At 51.0% G+C, this 25040-nt stretch overlaps 1 protein-coding gene across 1 annotated transcript; it reads left to right on the top strand.

The window, feature by feature from the left end:
- tram2 (translocation associated membrane protein 2) lies at window positions 1-24902 on the top strand. The gene is made up of 10 exons (XM_069930591.1): window positions 1-89; window positions 1466-1575; window positions 5856-5972; window positions 6479-6537; window positions 6857-6941; window positions 10336-10406; window positions 17533-17637; window positions 18106-18249; window positions 23967-24130; window positions 24433-24902. The coding sequence occupies exons 1-10, from the start codon at window positions 47-49 to the stop codon at window positions 24531-24533; spliced, it is 999 nt and encodes a 332-aa protein (XP_069786692.1). The 5' UTR covers window positions 1-46; the 3' UTR covers window positions 24534-24902.
- Window positions 24903-25040: the final 138 nt, after the last annotated feature.

The following is a 25040-nucleotide window of genomic DNA, read 5'->3' as shown; positions in this document are numbered from 1 at the left end:
CTCAGATTGGTGTTTTGTTTCCTAGGTTACAGCAAAGACCGCATTCATGTTCATTTCCCCTCAGTACAACGTCAGCACCACCACTGCAGGTAACTGAATGGGGGGCTGCTTGTGGGCTGGATGGGTGGACCAGACATTGGGGTGGGCTCTGGGGTCCATGCAGTTGAAGTATCAGGGAGCATTTAAGACCACAAGACATGGGAGCAGAAATAGGTCATTCAGCCATTGAGTCTGCCTCAACAATAATGAGCTGAATGATTCCCCCACTCAGCCCCATTGCCCGGCCTTCTCCCCATAACCTTTGATGCCCAGGCTAATCAAGAACTGATTGATCTCTGCCTTAAATATACCGAATGGCCTGGCCTCTACAACCCCTTGTGGCTACATATTCCACAGATTCACCTCCTCTGGCTGAAGAAATTCCTCCACATCTCTGTTCTAAGCAGATGCCCTTCATCCTGAAGTTGTGCCCTCTTGTCCTAGACTCTCCCACTGTGGGAAACAACCTTTCTGCACATCGATTCTGCCCATGCCTTTCAACGGTTGAAATGTTCCAGCAAGATTCCCCCTCATTCTCCTAAATTCCAACAAGTCCAGGCCCAAACTGCTCCATCTGCAGGAATAAATAATTGCAGAGTGTGTGATAGACCAGGAGGAAGCTGTTTGCCTTCCCTCTCCTCTCTCTGAGAAATTGGGCTATTCAGTACCAGTGCGTTGTGGGGCTGAGTTCCATGTGGTTAGATTCCTTGTGCCAGGGCCCCAGCGATTTCCCCCCACCCCCAAGTTACAGTCCTTTCCCCCAACACTCCTTTGATCAAATTCACCAAAACAAACTTGGTTTGTTGGGCAAATCTCTCTTTATAAATGCTCATAGACTTCCATTCAGCCAGACTGTTGTGGCCCCAGCTTCCAGCAGGGCTATCGTCCCACACATTTTCCCTCCATCCCTTACCTTCCTTAAACAGCAGGACGGAGACCCCTTGGAAGCTGGAGGCTTGCAAACACATGCAGAGATGCACGCACGCCTACAGACTCCCTGAGGCCCACAGACGTGCACATGCCACAGACCCCCCACAGGCGTACAGACACCTACAGACATGCACATGGCTACAGACAAGCCTACACACGCACCCACACCAATCCCTCATCTCTGAACCCAGCCCATCTGTCTTTCCTCATGAGCTGACCTACCCATCTCAGCTATTGGTCAAATAAGCCTTCTCTCCATTGCTCCCACGCATTAGCGTCCATCCTTAATAAAGGACATCCACACTACACTGATGCGGTTTCATCAATCTACAATAACCCCACCTGCTTCCCTCAGAGAAGGGAGATGGATGTGCTCTGCAAGACTCGGTTGGAAATGTGGGGGGTTGGCATGTGGTCTGCTGAGGGTCCGAGAGATGAGACTTTCTGGGAATGATGAGCCAATATGTATGTCCTGTTTCTTCTCTCCCTCTGACAGATGGGGATGTTGTTTATTATCTCTACGGGACCAGTGATTTTGTTACCATCTCATTCTATGTCTTCATTACCATTATCTTACATGCTGTTGTCCAGGAGTATGCACTTGATGTAAGTAATGACATCCACAGAGGGGCTTTAAAATGCTCATACTGCAGGGGAGATGGAGGAGGGTGTGGGACTGTGGTCAGGAAGACCCTTTGGGAGGTTGAGTCGATATGGACGGGTTAGAAATGTGAACAGTATGTGTGCTATTGGACAGGATAGATGATCTCGAATCGAACGTGATGCTTTTTGTTGAGAAAGGTGAAGTCGTGCAGCACAGAACGAGGGTCTTCAGCTGACCACATCCCCAGAGATCGTTGCACCCATCTGATCTGTATTAATTCTGTTTCTCGTCTTCTGTGCCTTGTGGTATGAAGCCAGGACTTGGGTGTTACTGTTGATTATTCTCAGCCGTGTCAGACCGTCCTCATCTTAACACTTCAAACTTCTGGCAATCACAGCCAACATTTCACAAATGACTTGCCGTACCTGTGTGCTAACTCTTCTGTGTTTTCTGTACCAGGACCCCCAGATCCAGTGTCCGGGTCCTTTGAAATAATAATTTGAATGTTATTCTTTCTGCCAGATGGGATCTTTGGTTATGTTCCAACGTCGCTCTCCCTTTCCTCGCCTGTTGCCCACTCACTCCACTGCTCATTCAATGCAATGGAAATGGGCCTTCCAGCTGCTGGCCTCTGGCGCCTGTCCACACATCCCACTCGCTTGCAGAAGGCTCATTCCTACCTGCACGTTTTCTCTTCAACTCCCTCTCCAAATGTCTCTCACACATTTAAATTGTAGCTGCCTCCCCCGGCAGCTCGTTCCAGATACCCACCACCTCTGAGGAGAAATCTTACTCTTCACCTCAGATCTTTCTTAAATTTCACTCCTCAAACTGGGACTACCCCACCCTGGGAGATAGAATGCGATGAGGCAGTCCCTTTATAAATCTGTACAAGGTCACCTCTCAGCCTCCTGTGTCCCAGTGAGAACAAACTCAGTTCATGCATAACTTTCAAGTTAAATATGGAGGAGGATGGGTCTGGGCCTTGGGTTGAGATTCTAAATTGGAGAAAGGCAATTTGAGGAAATGAGAAAGGATCTAGAATGCGTGGATTGGATGTTGTTTTTGGGCAAGGACGTGCGAGGCAAGTGGGGGATTTTCAAAGAAGAAATGTTGAGAGAATAGAGTTTGCATGTTCCTGTCAGGATTAAAGGTGAGATTCACAGGCATCGGGAACCTTGGTTATCGAGGGATATTGGGGATCTGGGTCGGAAGAAGATAGAGGTGTAGAACAGGGACAGGCAACATGGAACAAATGAGGTACTTGAGGAGTATAAAGAAATGAAAGGAATACCTCATGAAAGAAATCAGGAAGAATCAAAAAGGCACGAGGTACTTTGGTGACAATATGAAGGAAAATCCTCAGGGTTTCTCCAGGTAGATTAAGAGCAAAAGGATAGTCAGGGACAAAATTGGTCCCTTGAAGAGCAGAGTGGTCGGCTTTGTACAGAGATGGAGGAAATCTTAAATGATTTTTTTAATCAGAATTCACTCAGGAAATGGGAGCAGGGTCGTGGGAAGGAAGGACAATAAGCAGTGAGGTAATGGAACCTGTACAGATTAAAGAGGAGGAAGGGCTTGCTGTCTTAAAGCAATCAGGGTAGATAAATCCCCTGGGCCTGACAGGATATTCCCTCAGATCTTATCTTGAGGGAGACTGGTGTAGAAATTACAGGGACTCTGGCAGAAATATTTAAAATTTAAAAGGATTGGAGGGTAACTCACTTTGTTCCGTTGTTTAAAAAAGGCTTCAAAAGTAACCCTGGAAATTACAGGTGGGTGAGCCCGACGCCAGTACTAGGTAAGTTATTGGAAGGTGCTCTTAGAGATCGAATAGACAAGTATTTGGATCCAGGGTTGTGGGGGGTGGGGTGTCAGACTGGGACTGATCAGGAACTGATTAGGGACAGTCAACACGGCTTTATGCGTAGTAGATGACGTTTTAACCAATCTTGTAGAGTTTTTCGATGAGGTTGCAGGAAAGTTGCTGAAAGAAAGGCTGTGGATGTTGTCTACGTGGACTTTAGTAGGGTCTTTGACAAGTTCCCACACGGGAGGTTAGTCAGCAAAGTTCAGACACTGAGTATTCATGGTAAAATAATGTTGGGTAAACCATATTATTGGCCCATTTCCTCTTCAATTCTGGAATCCCATCCGCTCTCCCTGATCCGTGGGAATTTGGCATGAGGATATGCCATGTCCCTGAAACCCAAGGATCTGTTCCATGTGTTCTGGGGAATCATCACCTTTCAGTCCCATTCATTTTTTCAACAAGAATCTATACTAATTCTAATGTCTTTGGTCTCCCCATTTACTCTAGACCTGTAGTCCTTCACTGTTACAAAAGGAAGATGGTTGTGGTGGTTGGAGGTCAATCATCCTCGTCCCAGGACGTCACTGCAGGAGTTCCTCAATGGCAGTGTCCTGGTCCAACCATCCAAGGCTGCCTCATCACTGACCTCCCTTCTCTCAGTAGGTCGGAGTGGGCACGTTCACCAATCATTGCACAATTTTATTAAAATTTAAAGTTTTTAAATTTAGACGTACAGCACGGAACGAGGCCCTTCCGGCCCACGAACCCATGCTGCCCAATTACACCCAATTGACCTGTAACACCCCCCCCCCGGTACGTTTTCAAACAGTGGGAGGAAACTGAGCCTCGTAGCCCTAGGAAAACCTACGCAGACATGAGGAGACGTACAAACTCCTCACAGACAGTGCAGGTTGAACCCACTCTACACCAACCCCTAGACATCCCAATCAGTGTTATACTAACTGAACTCCACGCGCCGCCTCGTCAATTCCATTTGCAATGCCTTGCAACTGAAATATTGGCCAGGCAACATTCAGGCTGGTGAGGGAGGAGGGGTCCGTGTATGCCCACAGTAAGACCAGGCAACGTTCAGGCTGGTGAATGAGGAGGGGTCCGTGCCTTCCCACAGTAAGACCAGGCAATGTTCAGGCTGGTGAATGAGGGGGGGGGGGGGGGTCAGTGTCTTCCCACAGTAAGACCAGGCAATGTTCAGGCTGGTGAATGAGGGGGGGGGGTGGGGTCAGTGTCTTCCCACAGTAAGACCAGGCAACGTTCAGGCTGGTGAATGAGGAGGGGTCCGTGCCTTCCCACAGTAAGACCAGGCAATGTTCAGGCTGGTGAATGAGGGGGGGGGGGGGGGTCAGTGTCTTCCCACAGTAAGACCAGGCAATGTTCAGGCTGGTGAATGAGGGGGGGGGGGTCAGTGTCTTCCCACAGTAAGACCAGGCAACGTTCAGGCTGGTGAATGAGGAGGGGTCCGTGCCTTCCCACAGTAAGACCAGGCAATGTTCAGGCTGGTGAATGAGGGGGGGGGGTGGGGTCAGTGTCTTCCCACAGTAAGACCAGGCAACGTTCAGGCTGGTGAATGAGGAGGGGTCCGTGTCTTCCCACAGTAAGACCAGGCAATGTTCAGGCTGGTGAATGAGGGGGGGGGGGGGGGTCAGTGTCTTCCCACAGTAAGACCAGGCAATGTTCAGGCTGGTGAATGAGGGGGGGGGGGTCAGTGTCTTCCCACAGTAAGACCAGGCAACGTTCAGGCTGGTGAATGAGGAGGGGTCCATGTCTGCCCACAGTAAGACCAGGCAACAGGCAATGTTCAGGCTGGTGAATGAGGAGGGGTCCGTGTCTTCCCACAGTAAGACCAGGCAGGGTTCAGGCTGGTGAATGAGGAGGGGTCCGTGTCTGCCCACAGTAAGACCAGGCAACGTTCAGGTTGGTGAGTGAGGAGGGATCCGTATCTGCCAGTGACCAGAGAGGGCCTGACCATCTTCTTGTTACACCCCCGTCATCAATGAGCAGAGATGACTGTCCCAGCTACGTGGATACTGACTGATATAGCAACCAGCGGTAACTCCATCACTTACGGAGTTCACCAGGAGACTGATGGTACCCTCACTGCCCCTGTTATGCGGCTCCAACATCTCAAGGCTCAGTCTCCTCCAGGACCCCATCCTCCACCCTGTACATCCCCTCCCCTCCACCACAACTCCACAGAATGCACTGCGTGACTCCCCGGGCTGCACAGCTGCGATCAGTAGGGCGTGGGAATTGGAAGGGGATCAATTCTATCTCGCCAATAGAGCAAGTTCCGTGTGTGGCCCGGTGTGTGTGTGTTAGATGGCAGGTGGGAGAGGGTGGGGGTCTGGGGGAGGTGATATTGGCCGACGGCACGTAAGCTGCCACGTCTCAGTGGGTCTGGGGTAGGTGATGCTGGTCCACGACACGTAACCTGCCATGTCTCGCTTTCAGAAACTAAACAAACGGCTGCATCTATCGAAGGTGAAACACAGCAAGGTCAATGAGTCTGGGCAGCTGGTGGTCCTCCACCTGGTCTCCAGTGTATGGGGCCTCTACATAATTGTCAGTGTGAGTAATCCACTGTGCATGAGGGGTCCCGGTCCCAGTCCCAGTCTGACACCCCACCCCCCACAACCCTGGATCTACCCCGTCTAGCCCTGCCCTTCCTACTTCCCCCTACCTCTCCCACTCTCTCTCGCTGGAACCCACAGATCATCCCACCTCCCTCCCCCTCCTTCCCTCCTCCCCTTGCTCCTCTCACCTCCCTTCCCCCATCCCCTCACCTTCCTATTCCCCTCCCACCCATCTCCTCCCACACCCCTCCCACCTCTCCCCACTCCCTCCCTACCCCACACAACCTCTCCCCTCCCTCTTCCCACCTTTTTGTACCTCCTTCCCCCCTCCTTCCACTCCCTCCCTATTCCCGTGCTGTAGATCCTCCGCCCCAGCTCTGCCCCTAAGTCACCCCCCCACCCCCCTTTATTTCCCGAGCCTCTCACCTCTCCCCTCACCCGTATGTAGTGCCATTCTGCATCCCCGGCCACACCAGCTGACCCCTCCTCGTGTCTCTGCAGGAAGGTTACGCCAGCTCCCCCTCCAGCCTGTGGGAGGGCTACCCACACAGTCGCCTCTCGTGAGTCCAGTGGCACCCCCTGTCCAGGGTTGGGGGGGAGGGGGATCTGTGTGGGAGGGAGAGGGGGATCTGGGTGAGGGGATCTGGGTAGGAGGGGGAGGGGGATCTGGGGGGGGTCTGGGTAGGAGGGGAAGGGGGATCTGGGTAGGAGGGGGAGGGGGATCTGGGTGGGAAGGGGGAGGGGATCTGGGAAGGAGGGGGAGGGGATCTGGGTGGGAAGGGGATGTGGGTAGGTGTGGTGGGGGTTGGGAGGGGAAGGGGCCGTACAGGGGGAGAGGGGAGGGCTCCCAACGCTGACTGAAGTCTTTCACCCCGACAGCTTCCAGATGAAGTTCTTTTACCTGTGCCAAATCTCCTACTGGGTCCACATGCTCCCTGAGCTCTACTTCCAGAGAGTGCGCAAGGTAGGTTCCCCACTCTCGCGTGGACGTGAGGAGGGGGTGAGAACCGACACATTCCTGCCCTGTATCTGTGCCTTGACACAAGCTGTCCAGGTCGGTACTGTTCGTGAAGCAGGACCGACCCGGACAGGGTCATCATCATTCAAGCTTCACAGTTGTGAGCACAGCTGTAGGAGGTCGATGAGCCCCCCCCCCCCCCCCAACCCAACCCCCGCCCACTGCTACATGCCACGAGGTTCCAGGACCACGCTACGTCCATATGTAGACACAGACCTGAGGACAGTGGCACTTCCATCCATCTCAGCAATGTTTGATGGAGGGTCCATCATGCTCTAAACTCACTCCATAAGACATGGGAGCAGAAATAGGCCATTCAGCTCATTGAGTCTGACCAGCATTCAATCATAAACTGATCCATTTCCCTACCGCCCCAATGCCTGGCCTTGATTAGCCCATAACCTTTGGCTAATCAAGAACCTGTCAATCTCTCCCTTAAATACACCCATTGACTCGGCCTCCACAACCACATGTGGGAACAAATTCCACAGATTCACCCCCCTCTGGCTGAAGAAATTCCTCAGCATCTCTATTCTAAGTGGACGCTCTTCAATCCAGAAATTGAGAACCTCCTCTGAACCTTCTTCAACATCAGCACATCCTTTCTTAAACGAGGAGCCCATAACTGCTCACAATCTCCACGTGAGGCCTCACCAGGGCCTTATAAAGCCTCAACATCACATCCCTGCTCTTAGATTCTATTCCTCTTGAAACAAACGCCAACATTGCCTTTGCCTTCTTCACCCCCGACTCAACCTGCAAGTTTATCTTCAGGCTCCTGCACGAGGATCCAAGGTCCCTTCACATCTAGAAATAGTCTGTCCATTTATTTTTTTTCTGCCAAACTGCGTGATCGTCCACTTTCCATGATGCAAGCTTCAAGTTATTGTCATTACACAGAATATTACACGGAACTGACAGATTCGCCATCGGCAGAAATTGCCTGAAGAGTCTCTTGCAGTCAGAGAGAGAGAGTCGTTGCTCCCGCCCCCGAGTCACCCAAGTGTCCTTGGATTCACCTCCAGTACTCCCGTAGCCAGAGAGTCAATCCAACCCATTGGCACTCGAGCTCCAGATCCAAACCTCTGACGTGGTCGGGGACCCTTCAGTGCCTTCAGCCCCCCCCTCACATCCCGGTTCCAATACCTTCAACCAGATCGAGCCAGTCTCCAGCAGCCCACAGCCCAGTGCACGTTCCTTGACCACAGTCGCTGGCAGCCCATGGCCTCTGTGAATTCCTTGCCTCAAGTCGCAAGCAGCCCACAGCCTCCGTGGGTTCCTCGCCTCGAGTCGCCAACAGCCTGCAGCCTCAGTGGGTTCCTCGCCTCGAGTCACCAACAGCCCTCTGCATGCATTGGTCTTTCAGCCTCAGCCCCGTCACTGGTCCGTCGCCGTGGTCACCATCAAGTGTGTCGTCTTCTGTGCTTCTCCTCCTCAGATGGGGGATGGTCTCCTCGTTTTCTGGTGCCCTACGCCAGTCCTACACTCCCCAGAGTCTGTCATCCCTCATGGCTACTGCCGATCAGAGGCGCCGCCATCTTAGGCACAGACCTTGCAGTTGCGGGATTCCGACATTATATTTCATTTGGCCCTTCTCTGCCCATTCTCCTCATCTGTCTAAGTCCTTTTGCAGCCTCCCTGTTCCCCCAACACGACTTGCTCCTCCACCTCCCTTCGTATCATCTGCAAACCTGTTCATTCCAGAATCCAAATCATTAATACACAACATAAGCAGCGTCTCCATCCCCGACCCATGTGGACACAACCAGCAACTGGCAGCCGACCAGAATATGGGCCCTGTATTCCGACTCTCTGCTTCCTGCCAATCGGCCAATGCTCTCCCCATGCTGGTATGTTTCCTGTTGTAGAACACTACAGCATAGAACAGGCCTTTTGGCCCTCAATATTGTACTGACCCTGAAGACAAAATACTAAACTTACCCCGTAACCCTCTATTTTTCTTCCATTCATGTCCCTGTCTAAGAGTCTCTTAAATGCCCCCAATGTTCCAGCCTCCACCACCATCCCTGGCAAGGCATTCAAGGCCCCCACAACTCTGTATCAAAAAAAAACTTAACTCTGACGTCTCCCCTAAACCTCCCTCCCTTCACTTTATCCACACATCCTCTGATGTTTGCTGATCTTGCCCATGGCTTTTATCTTGTTAAGTGCCTCGTGTGGCACCTAGAACCATAGAACATTATAGCACAGAAACAGGCCCATTGGCCCTTCTAGTCTGCTGAATCAATATTCTCCCTAGTCCCACTGACCTGCACTCAGTCCATATCCCTCCATACCCCTCCCATCCATGTATGTGTCCAAAATGTTAAAATTGAGCCCACATTCACCACCATCTGGCAGCTCGTTCCACACCCCCACCACTCTCTGTGTGAATAAATTCCCCCTCATGTTGCCCCTAAACATTTCCCCTTTCGCCCTTAACCCCTGTCCTGGTTTGTGTCTCACCCACCCTCAGTGGGAAAAGCCAACCTACAGTTACTCTGTCTCTCCCCCTCATACCTCGATCAAATCTCCCCTTATTCTTCTATGGTCCAGGGAATAAAGTCCTAACCCATTTAACCTTTCCCTGTAACTCAGTTCCTGACGTCAGCGCAACCTCCTAATAAATCTTCTCTGCCCTCTTTCAATCTTATTGATATCTTTCTTGTAGTTTGGTGACCAAAACTGCACTCAATACTCCAAATTTGGCCTCGCCAATGTCTTAAACAACTTTACCATCACATCCCAACTCCTGTACTCAGTTCTTTGATTTATGAAGGCCAAGATGCCAAAAGCTCCCTTTACAACCCTGTCCACCTGTGACACTACTTTCAGTGAATTATTTATCTGAATTCCCAGATCCTTCTGTTCTACCCCACTCCTCAGTGCCTGACCATTTACCGTGTATGTCCTTTCTTGGTTTGTCCTTCCAAAAGGGCAGGGAGGGAGGATGGGGAGACTGGGCAAACAGGACGGAAGGATGATGGGGCGAGAAGAGGATGGGAAGGGCAGGGCGGGGGGGAGGATGGGTTGTGGAGGACAGGGCAGGGAGGAGGATGAGGAGGACCTGGCGGGGGGAGGACGGAGCAGGGAGGATGATGGGGAGGATAGGGTCGGGGGAAGGAGGACATGGAGATTGGGTGGATGAGGCAGGGAGAAGGACAGGGCAGGGAGGAGGATGGGGAGGACAGGGCCGGGGGAGGACAGAGCAGGGAGGAGGATGGGGAGGATGGGGCTGGGGGAGGACGGGGCAGGGGAAGGTTTGAACGTGTTAAGTGTGAGCGTGCTGGGATGTCGCACTGCAGGCTGGTTTGCTGATGAGCTGTGTTGTGTCTGGCAGGAGGAGATCCCACGACAGCTGCTGTACATTGCCTTGTACCTCCTACACATCACCGGCGCTTATCTCCTCAAGTAAGTATCCCGTTCGAAGGCTCCTCCACCCCACGCCATGTTCTGCTGAGTTTGAGAAGTCCATGCAGCGGCGACAGCCAAACTGCTCAGGGATTGAACCGGGCAGCAGATTTTGTGATGCATTGTGTAATGTCACCTGTCCCAGTGCAGTGGAAAGCTGTGATACATGCTATCCAGCCAAATCAAACCATACAAAGTACAACAGGCAGTGCAAGAATAACAGCATCGATGAATTCAAAGGGTCACATAAGATGCAGAAAAGCAGGTGAAGGGAAGGATGCAACTGACCTCCACCTGGGAAACGAGGCAGGGCAAGTGGCTGCGGTCTTCCTGTGGAGCTGACCTCTGGGAAACGAGGCAAGGTAACATGATGGACCACTACCTGGTGACAGTGGAGGTGGTCAGAGTAAATTCATTCCATACATAAATCCCACAACAGCTGAGCAGCAATGTTACAACAGAGCTGATATCTGCACTGGAGGGATGGTTGAGTGTATGTTTGGAGTGCAGGAAAATCGATCCAGTCTTTACCCAATATATTTGGTTTCAAGCCAGTGAGATGCTGCCAGGTGGTCACTGCAACAGCCATGTTCCACAACTGTCTAAAGCTGCTTTGCTCTCCGGATCCTGCAGTGGAAGGTCAGGGTCTAAGGCAGGAAATGACCAACAAAGACTTGCTTTCACATTGCAGCTCTTCAATCAGGTGAATGTGTTTCAATATGGAATGTGTTCCCGAGGACTTCTGCAGCAAAATGACACGAGTGATTAAAGCAAGGCTGATTGAAAATGTCGTTTGTGGCGATTAAAATCCTCACACTCCTGAATATCCAGATGACAAAACATTTGTTTAATACTCATGAAATTCTCAGGCTAACTTTTCATCATCTTCTTCTCTGCTGAAGGGTGGCATCTTCTCTCAGGGCTGCGGCAGGGAGGGGACCCACTCGTTGTGCCCGGCCTCTTCCAACCTGTTCTGATTCTTCTCCTCTGGTATTCAACCATTACAAGCACAAATGAACTCATCTGCTCCTTAGAATGACAGAAGAATAAAAATTGACACAGACAGTGGAATAGATTGACCAACGGAAGTAACCAATTTCCTTTCTTTGGTCTATTTCCATTTGTGCTTAGTTCTTCACCTGAATTGTCCCAATGGTCATTGTCTGCTGTCCCATCCAGAGGTTGTTCCAGGCAGCAGATCACTCATGGGTCTTGTCTTTTCTTGGTGGTCAGTATTAAATTTCTTTTCTGATCTCTGCATTCTCTCTTTATAAAGCCAGGTTAAGATTCTTCCACAGACTGAAATTGGACTGTTCTTGTGGTTACATTTTTATTTAAAATTTGCATTGAATTCACTGCAAATTGCAGCCCAACCCCTCGTTTTATTTTGCTCGGTAACAGTTGTACGGTTTTTACTTTCAGTAGGCTGATGGGTCCGATACAATTTGTTGGAGTAGTGTTTTTGAAGTTTTTGCATGAACCCTTTGTACCTCTGCCATTGTTTCGTCTCCAGATTCACACAGTCATGGTGATTTTGTATCAATTCTGGGTTCTGAGGAGCATCATTAGACCAACAGCGTGTGCTCATATTTTGCCTTACTTACCTTACTCCAGGACTCTAACTAACAAAGCCAAATTTAGGCCTCGTTCATGAAAGCTACTTGAATGTCCTAGTTTAAGGCCTACACCTGGCTCCTGTCTGTAATGATTTGGATTCTGGAATGAACGGGTTTGCAAATGATATGAAGGGAGGTGGAAGAGCAGGTCATGTAGGGGGAACAGGGAGGCTGCAGAAGAACTTGGACAAATGAGGAGAACGGACAGAGAAGGGTCAAATTAAGTATAATGTGGGAAAGTTGACGGTCACACAGTTTGGTAGAAAATGTGTAGAAAGTTGAAAATGCCCAGATGTGAAGGGGCCTGGGATCCTCGTGCAGGAACCTGAAGGTAAACTTGCAGGTTGAGTCGGGGGTGAAGAAGGCAAAGGTAATGTTGGCGTTTGTTTCAAGGGGAATAGAATCTAAGAGCAGGGATGTGATGTTGAGGCTTTATAAGGCCCTGGTGAGGCCTCATGTGGAGATTGTGAGCAGTTATGGGTTCCTCATTTAAGAAAGGATGTGCTGCTGCTGGAGAGGGTTCAGAGGAGGTTCACAACTTCAGGATTGAAGGATCTCCACTTGGAACAGAGATGTGGAGGAATTTCTTCAGCCAGAGGGAAATGAATCAGGCGGTTGTGGAGGCTGTGTCACTGGGTGTGTATATAAGGGAGAGATTGACAGATTCTTGATTAGCCAAATGTTATGGGAAGAAGGCTGGGCATTGGGGCGGTGGTGAAATGGATCAGCTCATGATTAAATGGCAGGGCAGACTCGATGGGCGGCCAAATGGCATTCATTCATATGGTCATATATATGACATCCATATTGTCTTAAGGTTAGAGGGTAAACATGAGGTGCATGTTGGTGCATACCTGAGCTGCCAGGAGAATTGGAAGAGGTAGGGATGAGGTGAAGGTGGGAGGCAAGTCCATGGAAGGAGAAGGAGAAGAGGAAGGCTTATGGAAGGAAAAGGAGGGGAGACAGGTCCATGGAAAGAGAAGGAAAGGAGTAAGGTCCATGGAAGGAGAGGAGGAAAATCCATGAAAGGAGGGGAGGAAGGGGCATGGAAGGAGAAGGAAGGGAGGAAGGACCATGGCAGGTGGAAGGGAAGAAGGACCATGGAGGGAATAGGAAGGGAGGAAGGAGAAGGATGGGAGAAAGGTCTGTGGAATGAGAAGGTGGGTGGGAGGTCCATGGAAGGAGAAGGAGGGGAGGCAGGTCCATTGAAGGAGAAGGAAGGTAGGCAGGTCCATGGAAGGAGAAGGAGGGTCGGCAAGTCCATGGAAAGAGAAGGAAGGGAAGCAGGTCCATGGAAGGAGAAGAAGGGGAGGCAGGTCCATAGAAGGAGGGGAGGCAGGTCCATGGAAGGAGAAGGAGGGGAGGCAGGTCCATGGAAGAAGGAGGGTAGGCAGGTCGATGGAAAGAGAAGGAAGGGAAGCAGGTCCTTGTAAGGAGAAGGAGCAAGGCTTATGGAAGGAGAAGGAGGGGAGACAGGTCCATGGAAAGAGTAGGAGAGGAGGAAGGTCCATGGAAGGAGAGGGGAAGGTCCATGAAAGGAGGGGAGGAAGGGCCATGGAAGGAGAAGGAGGGGAGAAAGGTCCATGGAACCAGAAGGTGGATGGGTGGAACATGGAGAAGGAGGGGAGGCAGGTCCATGGAAGGAGAAGGAGGGTAGGCAGGTCGATGAAAAGAGAAGGAAGGGAAGCAGGTCCTTGTAAGGAGAAGGAGCAAGGCTTATGGAAGGAGAAGGAGGGGAGACAGGTCCATGGAAAGAGTAGGAGAGGAGGAAGGGCCATGGAAGGAGAAGGAGGGGAGAAAGGTCCATGGAACCAGAAGGTGGATGGGTGGAACATGGAGAAGGAGGGGAGGCAGGTCCATGGAAGGAGAAGGAGGGGAGGAAGGACAAAGGAGGTGTGGAAGGACCATGGAAGGAGAAGGAGGGGAGGAAGGTCAATTGAAGGAGGTTATGGAGGCAGGTCCATGGAAGGAGAAAAAGGGGAGGAAGGTCCATGGAAGGAAGGGAGGAAGATCCATGCAAAGGAAGTGAGGAAGATCCATGGCAGGTGGAGGGGGGAGGAGGGACCATGGAAGGAATAGGAAGGGAGTAAGGACCATAGAAGGCGAGGAGGCAGGTCCATGGTAGGAGAAGGAAGGGAGGCTGGTCGATGGAAGGAGAAGGAAGGACAATGGAAGGAGAAGTTGGGGAGGCAGGTCCATGAAAGAGGAGTGGAGATAGATCCATGGAAAGTGATGGAGGGGAGGATGGTCCATGGAAGGAGAAGGAGGGGATGCAGGCTGATGGAAGGAGAAGGTGGGGAGAAAGGTCCATGGAAGGAGAAGGAGGGGAGGAAGGTCCATGGAAGGAGAAGGGGAGGAAGATCCATGGAAGGAGAAAGAGGGGAGAAAGTTCCATGGAACCAGAAGGTGGGTGGGTGGAACTTGGAAGGAGGAGGAGGTGAGGCAGGACCATGAAAGGAGAAGGGGAGGAAGGACCATGGAAGGAATAGGTGGGGGGGTGGGCAGGTCCATGGAAAAAGAGGAGAGGAGGAAGGTCCATTGAAGGAGAAGAAGGGGAGGAAGGACAATGGAAGAAGGAGGGGAGGAGTGATGATTATTCGAGCATAGTCAGCACAGTGCAGGTCCTTCAGCCCACTATGTTGTGGTGACCTTTGGAAAGCGACGATAATAATGTAATTTTTCCCTCTCACACCAGTAACCCTATCTTTCTCCCTGAAGTTTAGAGCAACGTGGGGTGAATGCAGACAGATGGAAGCAGTGAGGGACATAGGGATAGGAGGGGTAGAAGGGCTGCATTCCATTCAGGACAACTCTGACGATATTGGATGTGTTCATTTTCTAATGTTGGGAGTGAGGGGAATTTATTTGAGGCATTTATTAAGGAGAGGAAGGTTCTTGAGGGAGAACTGCTTAAAGGCAGCCAACAGGTGGGGACGAAAGCACTGGGATTGGGGGATATGCCCATGACAATTTCTGGGGTGCATGGGTGGGCGGGGATGGAAGGTGGGTGGTTTGGCACATGGGCGGTTGTATTAACTGGTGATTGTCCGTAACTGAAGACTGGGAGCAGTTCAAGATGCAGCAAATGAGGACAAAGGGATTAATCAAGAGAGCAAAAATAAATTACGAAAGTAAGCTTGCGGCAAATATAAAAACCGACTGCAAAAGCTTTTATAAATATGTCAAAAGGAAAAGATTGGTGAAATCCAGAGTAGGTCCTTTGCAGTCAGAATCAGGGGAATATATAATGGGGAATAAGGAAATGGCAGAGCAATTAAATTCTTACTTTAGTTCTGTTTATACAAGAGAGGATACAAATAACCTCCCAAGGATGTTGGGAAACATAGAGACTAATGCAAGGGAGGAACTGAAAGAAATCAGTATCTCTAAGGACATGGTCTTGGGGAAATTGATGGGATTGAAGGCAGATAAATCCCAAGGGCCTGATAATCTACATCCTAGGGTACTCAAGGAAGTGGACATTCAGATAGCAGATGCTTTAAGAATTATTTTCCAGAACTCGATAGACTCAGGGTCAGTACCCATGGATTGGAGGGTAGCTAATGTTACCCCACTATTTAAAAATGGGGGTAGAGAAAAAGCGGGGAATTATAGGCCGGTGAGCCTAACATCAGTAGTGGGCAAAATGATGGAATCCATTATTAAGGATGTAATAGTGGAGCATATGACTAGCAGAGAAGGGATCGGACGGAGTCAACATGGATTTACAAAAGGTAAATCGTGCTTGACAAATCTATTGGAATTCTTTGAGATGGTGACAGGTAAAATAGATGGGGGAGAGCAAGTGGATGTGGTGTACCTGGACTTCCAAAAGGCCTTCGATAAGGTCCCGCATAAACGACTGGCTTCCAAAATCAAGGCTCATGGGATTGGGGGCAAAGTATTGATGTGGATTGAGAACTGGCTGGCAGGTAGAAGACAGAGAGTTGGGATAAATGGCTCGTTTTCTGAGTGGTGTCAGAAATAAAACTTCTCACACATGAGTCTCTTTAAAACTGATGACACGACAAGCTTTATTTACAAGTCTGCAGAGTTGGACTCAACTGGCTTCTCACCAGTTAAGCCCCGATACATACAGTGCATTGATTTTTATACCCTTGTTGTTTGCCCTTCCCCTACTTATTAATACTGTTTTAATTGGTTAGTATTGCAAAAGCATTCTAAGTATAACTGCATTTTTAATTATCACGTTCATTACGTACGCTGCGAACTCTACATACACTAAATTCTGTTTCTCACCCTTCTTATCAATCTTTTGTCTCCTGCATGTCTCTCACTATGACCATGAAAAGATATGTTTAAAAAAAAACATATCCAGCTGAACCTTTTGTCCTTGGCTGCTAGTAAGCTCCCTGTCCGTTCTGGCTTCCCTTTTTATGATTAATCATCACATTTTAACTTAAGCCATTTTAACCTAAATTCTCTATATATAACAAGTGGCAGGCGGTGACCAGTGGGGTACCACAGGGATCTGTACTGGGACCCCAGCTGGTCACAATTTACATTAATGATGTGGATGAGGGGATTGGATGTAATATCTCCAAATTTGCAGATGACACTAAGCTAGGAGGGGTTGTGTGCACGGAAGAGGGGGTCAGGAAGCTCCAGTGCGATTTGGATAAATTGAGGGACTGGGCAGATCCATGGCAAATGCACTACAATGTGGATCAATGTGAGGTGATCCACTTTGGTAATACAAACCGGAGGGCAGATTACTATTTGAATGGCAATAGATTGGGAGATGGGGAAGTGCAGAGAGACCTAGGGGTCTTGTACATCAGTCTCTGAAGGCGAGCCTGCAGGTACAGCAGGCGGTTAAAAAGGCAAATGGTATGTTGGCCTTCATAACAAGAGGGTTTGAGTCTAGGAACAAGGATATCTTACTGCAGCTATACAGGGCCTTGGTGAGACCCCACCTGGAGTATTGTGTGCAGTTTTGGTCACCTTATCTAAGGAAGGATGTTCTTGCAATGGAGGGAGTGCAGAGGCGATTCACCAGGCTGATACCTGGAATGGCAGGAATGACTTAGGAGGAAAGATTGCGCAAATTGGGATTGTACTCGCTGGAGTTTAGAAGATTGAGAGGGGATCTCATAGAGACCTATAAAATTCTGGCAGGACTGGACAGAATGGATGCAGATGGGATGTTTACAAGGATGGGAAAATCCAGAACCCGGGGCCATGGCTTGAGGATAATAGGCAAACCATTTAGGACCGAGATGAGGAGGAATTTCTTGACCCAGAGGGTGGTGGATCTGTGGAATTCATTGCCACAGAGGGCAGTAGAGGCAGGTTCATTAAATCTATTTAAGAGGGAATTAGATCTATTTCTTCAGTATAAGGGTATTAAAGGTTACGGAGAGAAGGCGGGGACGGGGTACTGAACTTTAAGATCAGCCATGATCTCGTTGAATGGCGGAGCAGGCTCGAAGGGCCGAATGACCTACTCCTGCTCCTATCTTCTATGTTTCTATGTTTTGTCCTGGCAGCTTAACACGGTTGGGGCTGGTTTTGCTGTTGCTACAGAGTGTGGCCGAACTTGTCTTCCACTCCGGACGGTTACTCTACTTCACCAATGAGAACAACCAGAGGCTGTGAGTAAGGGCAGGGAGCCAGAACAGAGTGGATGGGGAGAGGAGGAGGGTACGGGGAGGGGGTGTGATGGGGAGCGGGATGGGTACGGGGAGTCGGGGTGGGTTCGGAGAGTAGGGTTGGGTGGGGAGAGGGGATGGGTGGAGAGAGAGGAGAGGGTGTGGGGGTTGGTGTCGTGAGTTGGGATGGGTACGGGGAGAGGGGGTGGGGTGGGTATGGGGAGTGGGGTGGGTATGGGAAGAGGGGTGGGTACGGGGAGAGGGGGTGGGTAGTGGGGATGGATGGGTGAGAGGGAGTGTAATGAGGAGTGGGGGTGGGTACGGGGAGTGAGGGTCTGAAGGGGGAGGTGGGAGACGGTGGGTGTGACGGGGAGATGATGGGGTGGAATGTGGTGGCGGGGATGCCACAGTGGGGAAATAACCTGGGGGTTGGGGGGAAGACGTCCCTCTGATAGGTATCTCTCCATCCAGTTTTAACCTGTGGGCCGTGGTGTTTGTATTGACCCGCCTCATGACCCTAACTCTGGCCGTGCTGGTCATCGGGTTTGGTCTCTCCGGTGTTGAACATCAAACGCTGGATGTGGATAAAGGGATCTTTAACACTCTTCCCATCCGGTACGTACCACCGCACGCACATCGGCTTGCACCATGGCACGCTGACAGCACACTGTCCTCTGTGAAACTTGGGTGCATTGAGGCTTCACAGCTCGTCACTGGTTCATGGCACTGGGTCAATCACATGGACAGAGTGGGACCAGTGCAAGTGTTGGGATGAGAGGCTACCATTTTAAAGAATGGTAGCAAAGAAAGACTGGTTAATCTCAGACGTGTGAGCACAACATCAGCATTGGAGAAGACTGGACAAATCTGAGGAAGGGGAGTCATGATCACTTGCAAAGGCACGGATTGATGAGACATCAGGGTTTGTCCAGGGCTGAGGGGATGGTAGAGGCTGTGCCTTCGTGGATGACCTGGAGAGCACCAACAAGGTTCCAAGTGGAAGACTAGCCCCAAAAGGTGAGGACCCACCACAAGTTGGCAAACTAGATCCAACACCAGCTCGGCCGTGGGAGATGGTGGTGGGTGAGAGTTCTTCTGCCAGTGGGTGCTGAGACTGGTCAGTGATCAGAGAGGGAAGGGGGTGGAGACCTGGAGGGATAGAGAAGAGAGGAAGAGCAGGGTTAGCAGAAACTGGATGTCGAGGTTAATGACATCCAGTTGGAGAGAAAATTAGGAGTTGTTCCTCCAATTTACAGCTGGTCTTGGTATGATGCCTTATGTGGGACCCTTGCTGTTTAATGAATATGAATAGGTTGGATGGACATGGAGGGACACATGAGTGGGCTTGATGGACATGGCAGGGGTAGCATCAGGATAAGGACTGGAGGATTTAATGACGTTCCAAAGGCTGCAGAATGACCTTGACATCATGGTGAAAGGGGCTGTGATGTGGTAGGATGGAGTTTAATCCAGATCTGTGTGAGGTGAAGCAGTGTGGGAGCACCAGTCAGGTAGAAATCTCCTGTGGAGAATCGAGGAACAAGTCCAAAGATGTATTAAGATGGGAACTGGTGCATAACCTGGTTATAGGACATCAAGGATACTGGCCTTCATTAGGGCGTTGAATACATGTGAAGGGATGTTGCACTCACTCCCACCTCATTAAACATTGGGCAGCCCTCAGCAGGAAGACAGGGTGAATTTCTGGTGGACTCCACCATGGGAAGCCTGTTGGGGGCTACTGGGTGCAGGTCAGTGGGACTAGGCAAGAAAAATGGTTCAGCACAGACTAGAAGGGCTGAAGGGCCTGTTTCTGCGCTGTAGTGTTCTATGGTAATGTCCAACCATGTCGATGGTTCTGCCTTCAAAATCATCCAATTTATGGGGCAGATTTCCCACTCTCAAAACAAATGTGACTCCCTACCATCCCAAGTGAAGAGGAGTCCTGTCCCCAAGAATGAATTTCAATAATATCCTTGTAACTGACGTGAGGCCTCACATGTCCTTTACATGTCCTTTACATGTCCTTTACATGACTGTTGTGATGTAAAACATGAAACCTGCAGATGGGACGTTGGGGGTAAAAACTCAGCAGGTCAACCTGTCCTTTCTAGCAAAGATAAAGATATAGAACCAACGTTTCGGACTTGAGCCCTTCATCACACACCCTCGGATTTACAAACCAACCTACAAGCCATCAGATTTTGGTCATGTTGTGGTCACTGCTCCTCAGGGAATCCTTTATTGTGACATCTCCATGCGACTAAATGGTCCACCCAAACTCATCCAATTTGCCTGCATCTGGGCCTATCCCTCTAACCTTTCATAGAACAGTCCAGCACAGGCAGGCCCTTCAGCCACGATGTTGTGCTGACCTATGTAAACCGACTGCACAAGAATCTAAACCTTCCCTCCCTTGTCTGTAACCCTCTATTCCATGTGTCTGTCTAAGAGTCTATTAAATGTCCCTAATGTCCCAGCCTCCACCACCACCCTTGGTCATGCATTCCAGGCCCCCACCCCTCTCTGTGTAAAAAATCTTACCCCTGACCTCTCCCCACCTTGAACAGATGACCTAAAGAGGTAACAGAGAGTGGGAATAAAGGGAAAGTCTGCAGACGCTGTGATTGTACAGGACCACTATCCTTCATCCGACATGTAAAATCCGGAAAGCTCCAAAATCCGGCAATAGGGCAGAGACCAGCAGTGCGAGTCGGGCGGGTGAGGGGGGGGGGGTGGCGGGTGGAAGACGGCAGCGCGACTGGAAGGGGGAGGGAGTGGATACAGCAGCACAATTCGGGTGGGCTTTCCAAAATCCGAAATTCGGAACACACTGTTGTCCCCCCAAGGGTTCCAGATAAAGGATTGTGTTCCTGTAGTAAATGCTGGAGGAACCTGGCGGGTCTGGCAGCACCCACAGGAGGGAAAAGTACATTCCTGACCCCTTCAACTCAATTAACCAAGAAGGGAAGAAAGGAAAAATGGGGAGGATGGAGACCAGACCAACCCACAAAGACAAAGGATGATAACTGGACACGGAGAGGATCAGGGGAAGGGGGTGGATCAGGAGGAAAGGAGATGGGGGGAGGTGCTAATGGAAACCAGAGGAGTTGATGTCCATGCCATCCAGTTGGAGGGGGTCTAGGCAGAAGAGGTTTTGTTCCTCCCAAGTCTGGCAGTGAATGAGACTGGATAGACACCACATCTACCACCTGACCCTCATTAGTTTCCTTTGTCACCTCCTGAAAAAAGTAAATGAGACGTGAGGTGCGACCTTGCCCTCACAAATTGTGCTGACTGTCTCAAAAACTCATCCTATTCCTATAACTGTCTCAATGTCTTTCAAATATCACATTATTGTGGCCTCTCCCACTCCCTCTGGCAAAGTGTCCCACACACCAACCACCCTCTGTGTAAAGACTAGGCCCCTCACATCCCTTTAACATTTCCTCTCTTACATCTACACCTTCCCTACCAAAACAAAGACCAGGGGTATGTCCCCTCTCTCTGACCCACCTGTTAGGTTCACCCTCAGCCTCCTGTGCTCCAGGGAGAAATGTCCCCGTCTATCTGGTACCAGTAAAGTATTTCTGAATAATTTCCATTATGATGTTCCAGAACTGTGTGATCTCACCAACATTGTGTCCAGTTGTGTCTCACCAACACTGTGTCCAATTGTGTCTTACCCACACTGTGTGGTCTTACCAACACTGTCCAGTTGTGTCTCACCAACACTGGTCTCACCAACATTGTGTCCAGTTGTATCTCACCAACATTGTGTTCAGTTGTGTCTCACCAACACTGTCCAGTTGTGTCTCACCAACACTGTCCAGTTGTGTCTCACCAACACACTGTCCAGTTGTATCTCACCAACAATGTGTGGTCTCACCAACATTGTGTCCAGTTGTGTCTCACCAACACTGGTCTCACCAACATTGTGTCCAGTTGTATCTCACCAACACTGTGTCCAATTGTGTCTTACCCACACTGTGTGGTCTTACCAACACTGTCCAGTTGTGTCTCACCAACACTGGTCTCACCAACATTGTGTCCAGTTGTATCTCACCAACATTGTGTCCAGTTGTGTCTCACCAACACTGTCCAGTTGTATCTCACCAACAATGTGTGGTCTCACCAACACTGTCCAGTTGTGTCTCACCAACACTGTGGTCTCACCAACACTGTGTCCCATTGTGTCTCATCAACACACTGTCCAGTTGTATCCCACCAACAATGTGTGGTCTCACCAACATTGTGTCCAGTTGTGTCTCACCAACTCTGGTCTCACCAACATTGTGTCCAGTTGTGTCTCACCAACACTGTGTCCAATTGTGTCTTACCCACACTGTCCAGTTGTGTCTCACCAACACTGTGTCCCATTGTGTCTCATCAACACACTGTCCAGTTGTATCTCACCAACAATGTGTGGTCTCACCAACACTGTGTCCAGTTGTGTCTCACCAACACTGTGTCCAATTGTGTCTTACCAACACTGTGTGGTCTTACCAACACTGTCCAGTTGTGTCTCACCAACACTTTGTCCAGTTGTATCTCACCAACACTGTGTCCAGTTGTGTCTTACCAACACTGTGTCCCATTGTGTCTCACCAACAATGTGTGGTCTCACCAACATTGTGTCCAGTTGTGTCTCACCAACATTGTCTAGTTGTGTGTGTCTCACGCAAATTGTGTCCAGTTGTGTCTCACCCACACTGGTCTCACCAACCTTGTGTCCAGTTGTGACATGACGACCCTACTCCTGTACCCAGTGCCTTGACCGATGAAGGCAGACAACAGGTACCATCACCAGCCTGACCACCTGTGTAGCCTCTTTAGGAGAAATGTACCTGTACTCCCCACCCCAGGTCTCTGTGTTCCACAACACACCAGGGTCCTACCATTCACCGTGTTAGTCCTGCCCTGATCCAACCTTCCAAACTGCAACTCCCTGCACTTGTCTGAGTTGAATCCCATCTTGGCCCAGGTTCCCCGGTGATCTCTGCTAACCTCCTCATTGCCCACTGCGCCCCCAACATTGGTGACATCCCCAAACCCACTAACCTTGCCAACTACATTGTTATTCAAGTCGTTACTGTAGCCAACAAATGACAGTGGATCAGCACCAGCCCAGCGGCCCTCCACTGGTCACACCTCCCACCTGAGTAACAAGCCCCTCCCACCTTTCAACCAGCCCATTTTATTCTCACTGGATCCATGTGGTCTCACCTACACATGAGAACTTGTCAAGTCTGTGAACCTCTACTACAACCTTTTTGAAGAGGCGCTGTATCCCCACCTTCTGACATTCAGTCTGTTTTTATGTGGCAGAATTCTGTGACTGAATCTTTGCAAGGTTCTGTCTAATGTTGTCCAAATTAGCCATCCCAGTTGTGGAGAGCAGTGTCTCTACCTGAAGTGGAGTCTGACTGACTCATCCCTGAGGGAACTCAGTGGCCTCTATTGTTCACCACCACCAAAACCACAGCCCTGAACCATAGAACATCACAGGACACAAACAGGCCCCTTCGGCCCTTCTAGTTTGTGCCGAACCATTGTTTTTGGCCTAGTCCCACTGACCTGCACCCAGTCCATACCCGTCCATATCCCTCCCATCCATGTCCCTGTCCAAATTCCTGTGAAATGTTAACATTGAGCCCACATTCACCACTTCAACTGGCAGCTCGTTCCACACCCCCACCACACTGTGTGAAGAAGTTCCCCCTAAGCTTTTCCCCTTAACCCAACAAGACCATGGCCTTGTCGCCTGTCCCTCCATGAGCTCCCCTTGTAGAGCAGCCTCGTGCGGTTCCTGATCCTGGGACTTTGGAAAGTCCACATTGGCTCCTTCCACTCCCTCTGCCCGACTGGTTCCACCCGCGGCGTCCTGCCTTTCAGCTGGCCTTGGTTTCCTGGTTTAGCCACGGCCTATTACCCTGGATCCTTGATGTGCTGCCATGTCACCATCGGGGCTGCATTTTCCAGCTTCATCTCACTTTCTTGGGGGCACAGGTGGCTCCAGTTGGGCAGGTTCAATGCCAGCCTCAGGCGGGCACTACCTGCATGGAGACTGCACGTTCTCCCTGAACCCATGGGGGTTCTCCCACATCCTGTGGAGGTGAGGCTTGCTTTGCCCTAGGGGGGGAAGGGTGTGCACTGGAATTGGAGAAAATGTGGGGAGGATCAGTGATGATGGCGGTCCTGGAGTGGGTGGGTGTTGTGGTCACTCAGAGCTCGATGGGGTTCCAGCAGCTTCCCACACATAGAAGGCAAATCCCACCCTGACGCTGCCCCCAAGTTGATTGATGTTGTGAAACCCCCCCCCCCCCCCCCAGGCTCGTCACACTGCCGATGATCTGTGCCCCCCAGGCCTGGATGATGTGGCGTTTCATCAACTTCCAGCTGCGGCGCTGGCGACAGGGCCAGGAGGAGCGGGCGTCTCGCAGGAGGGTGGGGGCTGCACAGGGACCCAGGACACGGAGCCTCCGTAGGGACCCCGGTACGTTAGCACCTGGGGCTGGGTAGAGGCGGGCTGGTGGCAGGGAAGGTGAGGTCGGGGGGGGAGTGGGCTTGGAAGGTGGGGGGAGGGGTTGTGGGTGGGTTGGTGGGGGAGGGGGTTGTGGGTGGGTTGGTGAGGGAGGGGGTTGTGGGTGGGTTGGTGGGGGAGGGGGTTGTGGGTGGGTTGGTGAGGGAGGGGGTTGTGGGTGGGTTGGTGGGGGAGGGGGTTGTGGGTGGGTTGGTGGGGGAGGGGGTGTGGAGGCCATGTTACCACAGTAACCCGCCACCCTCTCCACCCGCCAGGTCACCATGAGAACGGTCTGATCAAACCCGAGAATGGAGCCTCTCCCCGACCCCGCAAGGTCCGCACCCCTAACACCCCCCTTCCCCTTCCCCGACCTTGACACCCACTTCCTTCCTCCTGGCCCAGCAAGATCCACTCCTGCCTCCCTCCTCCTCCTTCTGACTCCCACCTTCCCTGAACTTCCCTGACCCACTTCTGCCTCCTCCAGGCCTTACCCAAGCCCCCCCCCCCCCCCCGCAGCCAGCATGAGCAGCCCTTGTCTCCCTCCCCAATCACATTCCTCCCAGCCCACCATCCCCATCCCCCTCATAGGGGGCTATGAGCGACAGGGATCAGTGTGACCAGGCCTGCAGACGGTGCTGACCAGCCTGTGCAGCGGTGAACCCATAGCCCCCCCCACCGGTGAGTGACGGGGATTAGTGTGACCAGGCCTGCTATCGGTACACAACTCAATAAAGGTGCAAGTGAAGACTGTGTGTCAATGATGTGCATCGGCCAGATGTGTGGGAGTGATGCTGGGACGGGGGTGGGGGGGGGGTGGTGGGTGGTATACGTGCAATGGTCCCTTTTGATCTGGGTGCTGGGTCAGGCTCACTAATCCAGGCTG

Source organism: Narcine bancroftii, chromosome 4 (assembly GCF_036971445.1).
Source record: "Narcine bancroftii isolate sNarBan1 chromosome 4, sNarBan1.hap1, whole genome shotgun sequence".
NCBI lineage: Eukaryota > Metazoa > Chordata > Chondrichthyes > Torpediniformes > Narcinidae > Narcine > Narcine bancroftii.
The sequence above is the reverse complement of the archived record's forward strand: the minus strand, read 5'-3'. Positions and strand labels throughout refer to the sequence as shown.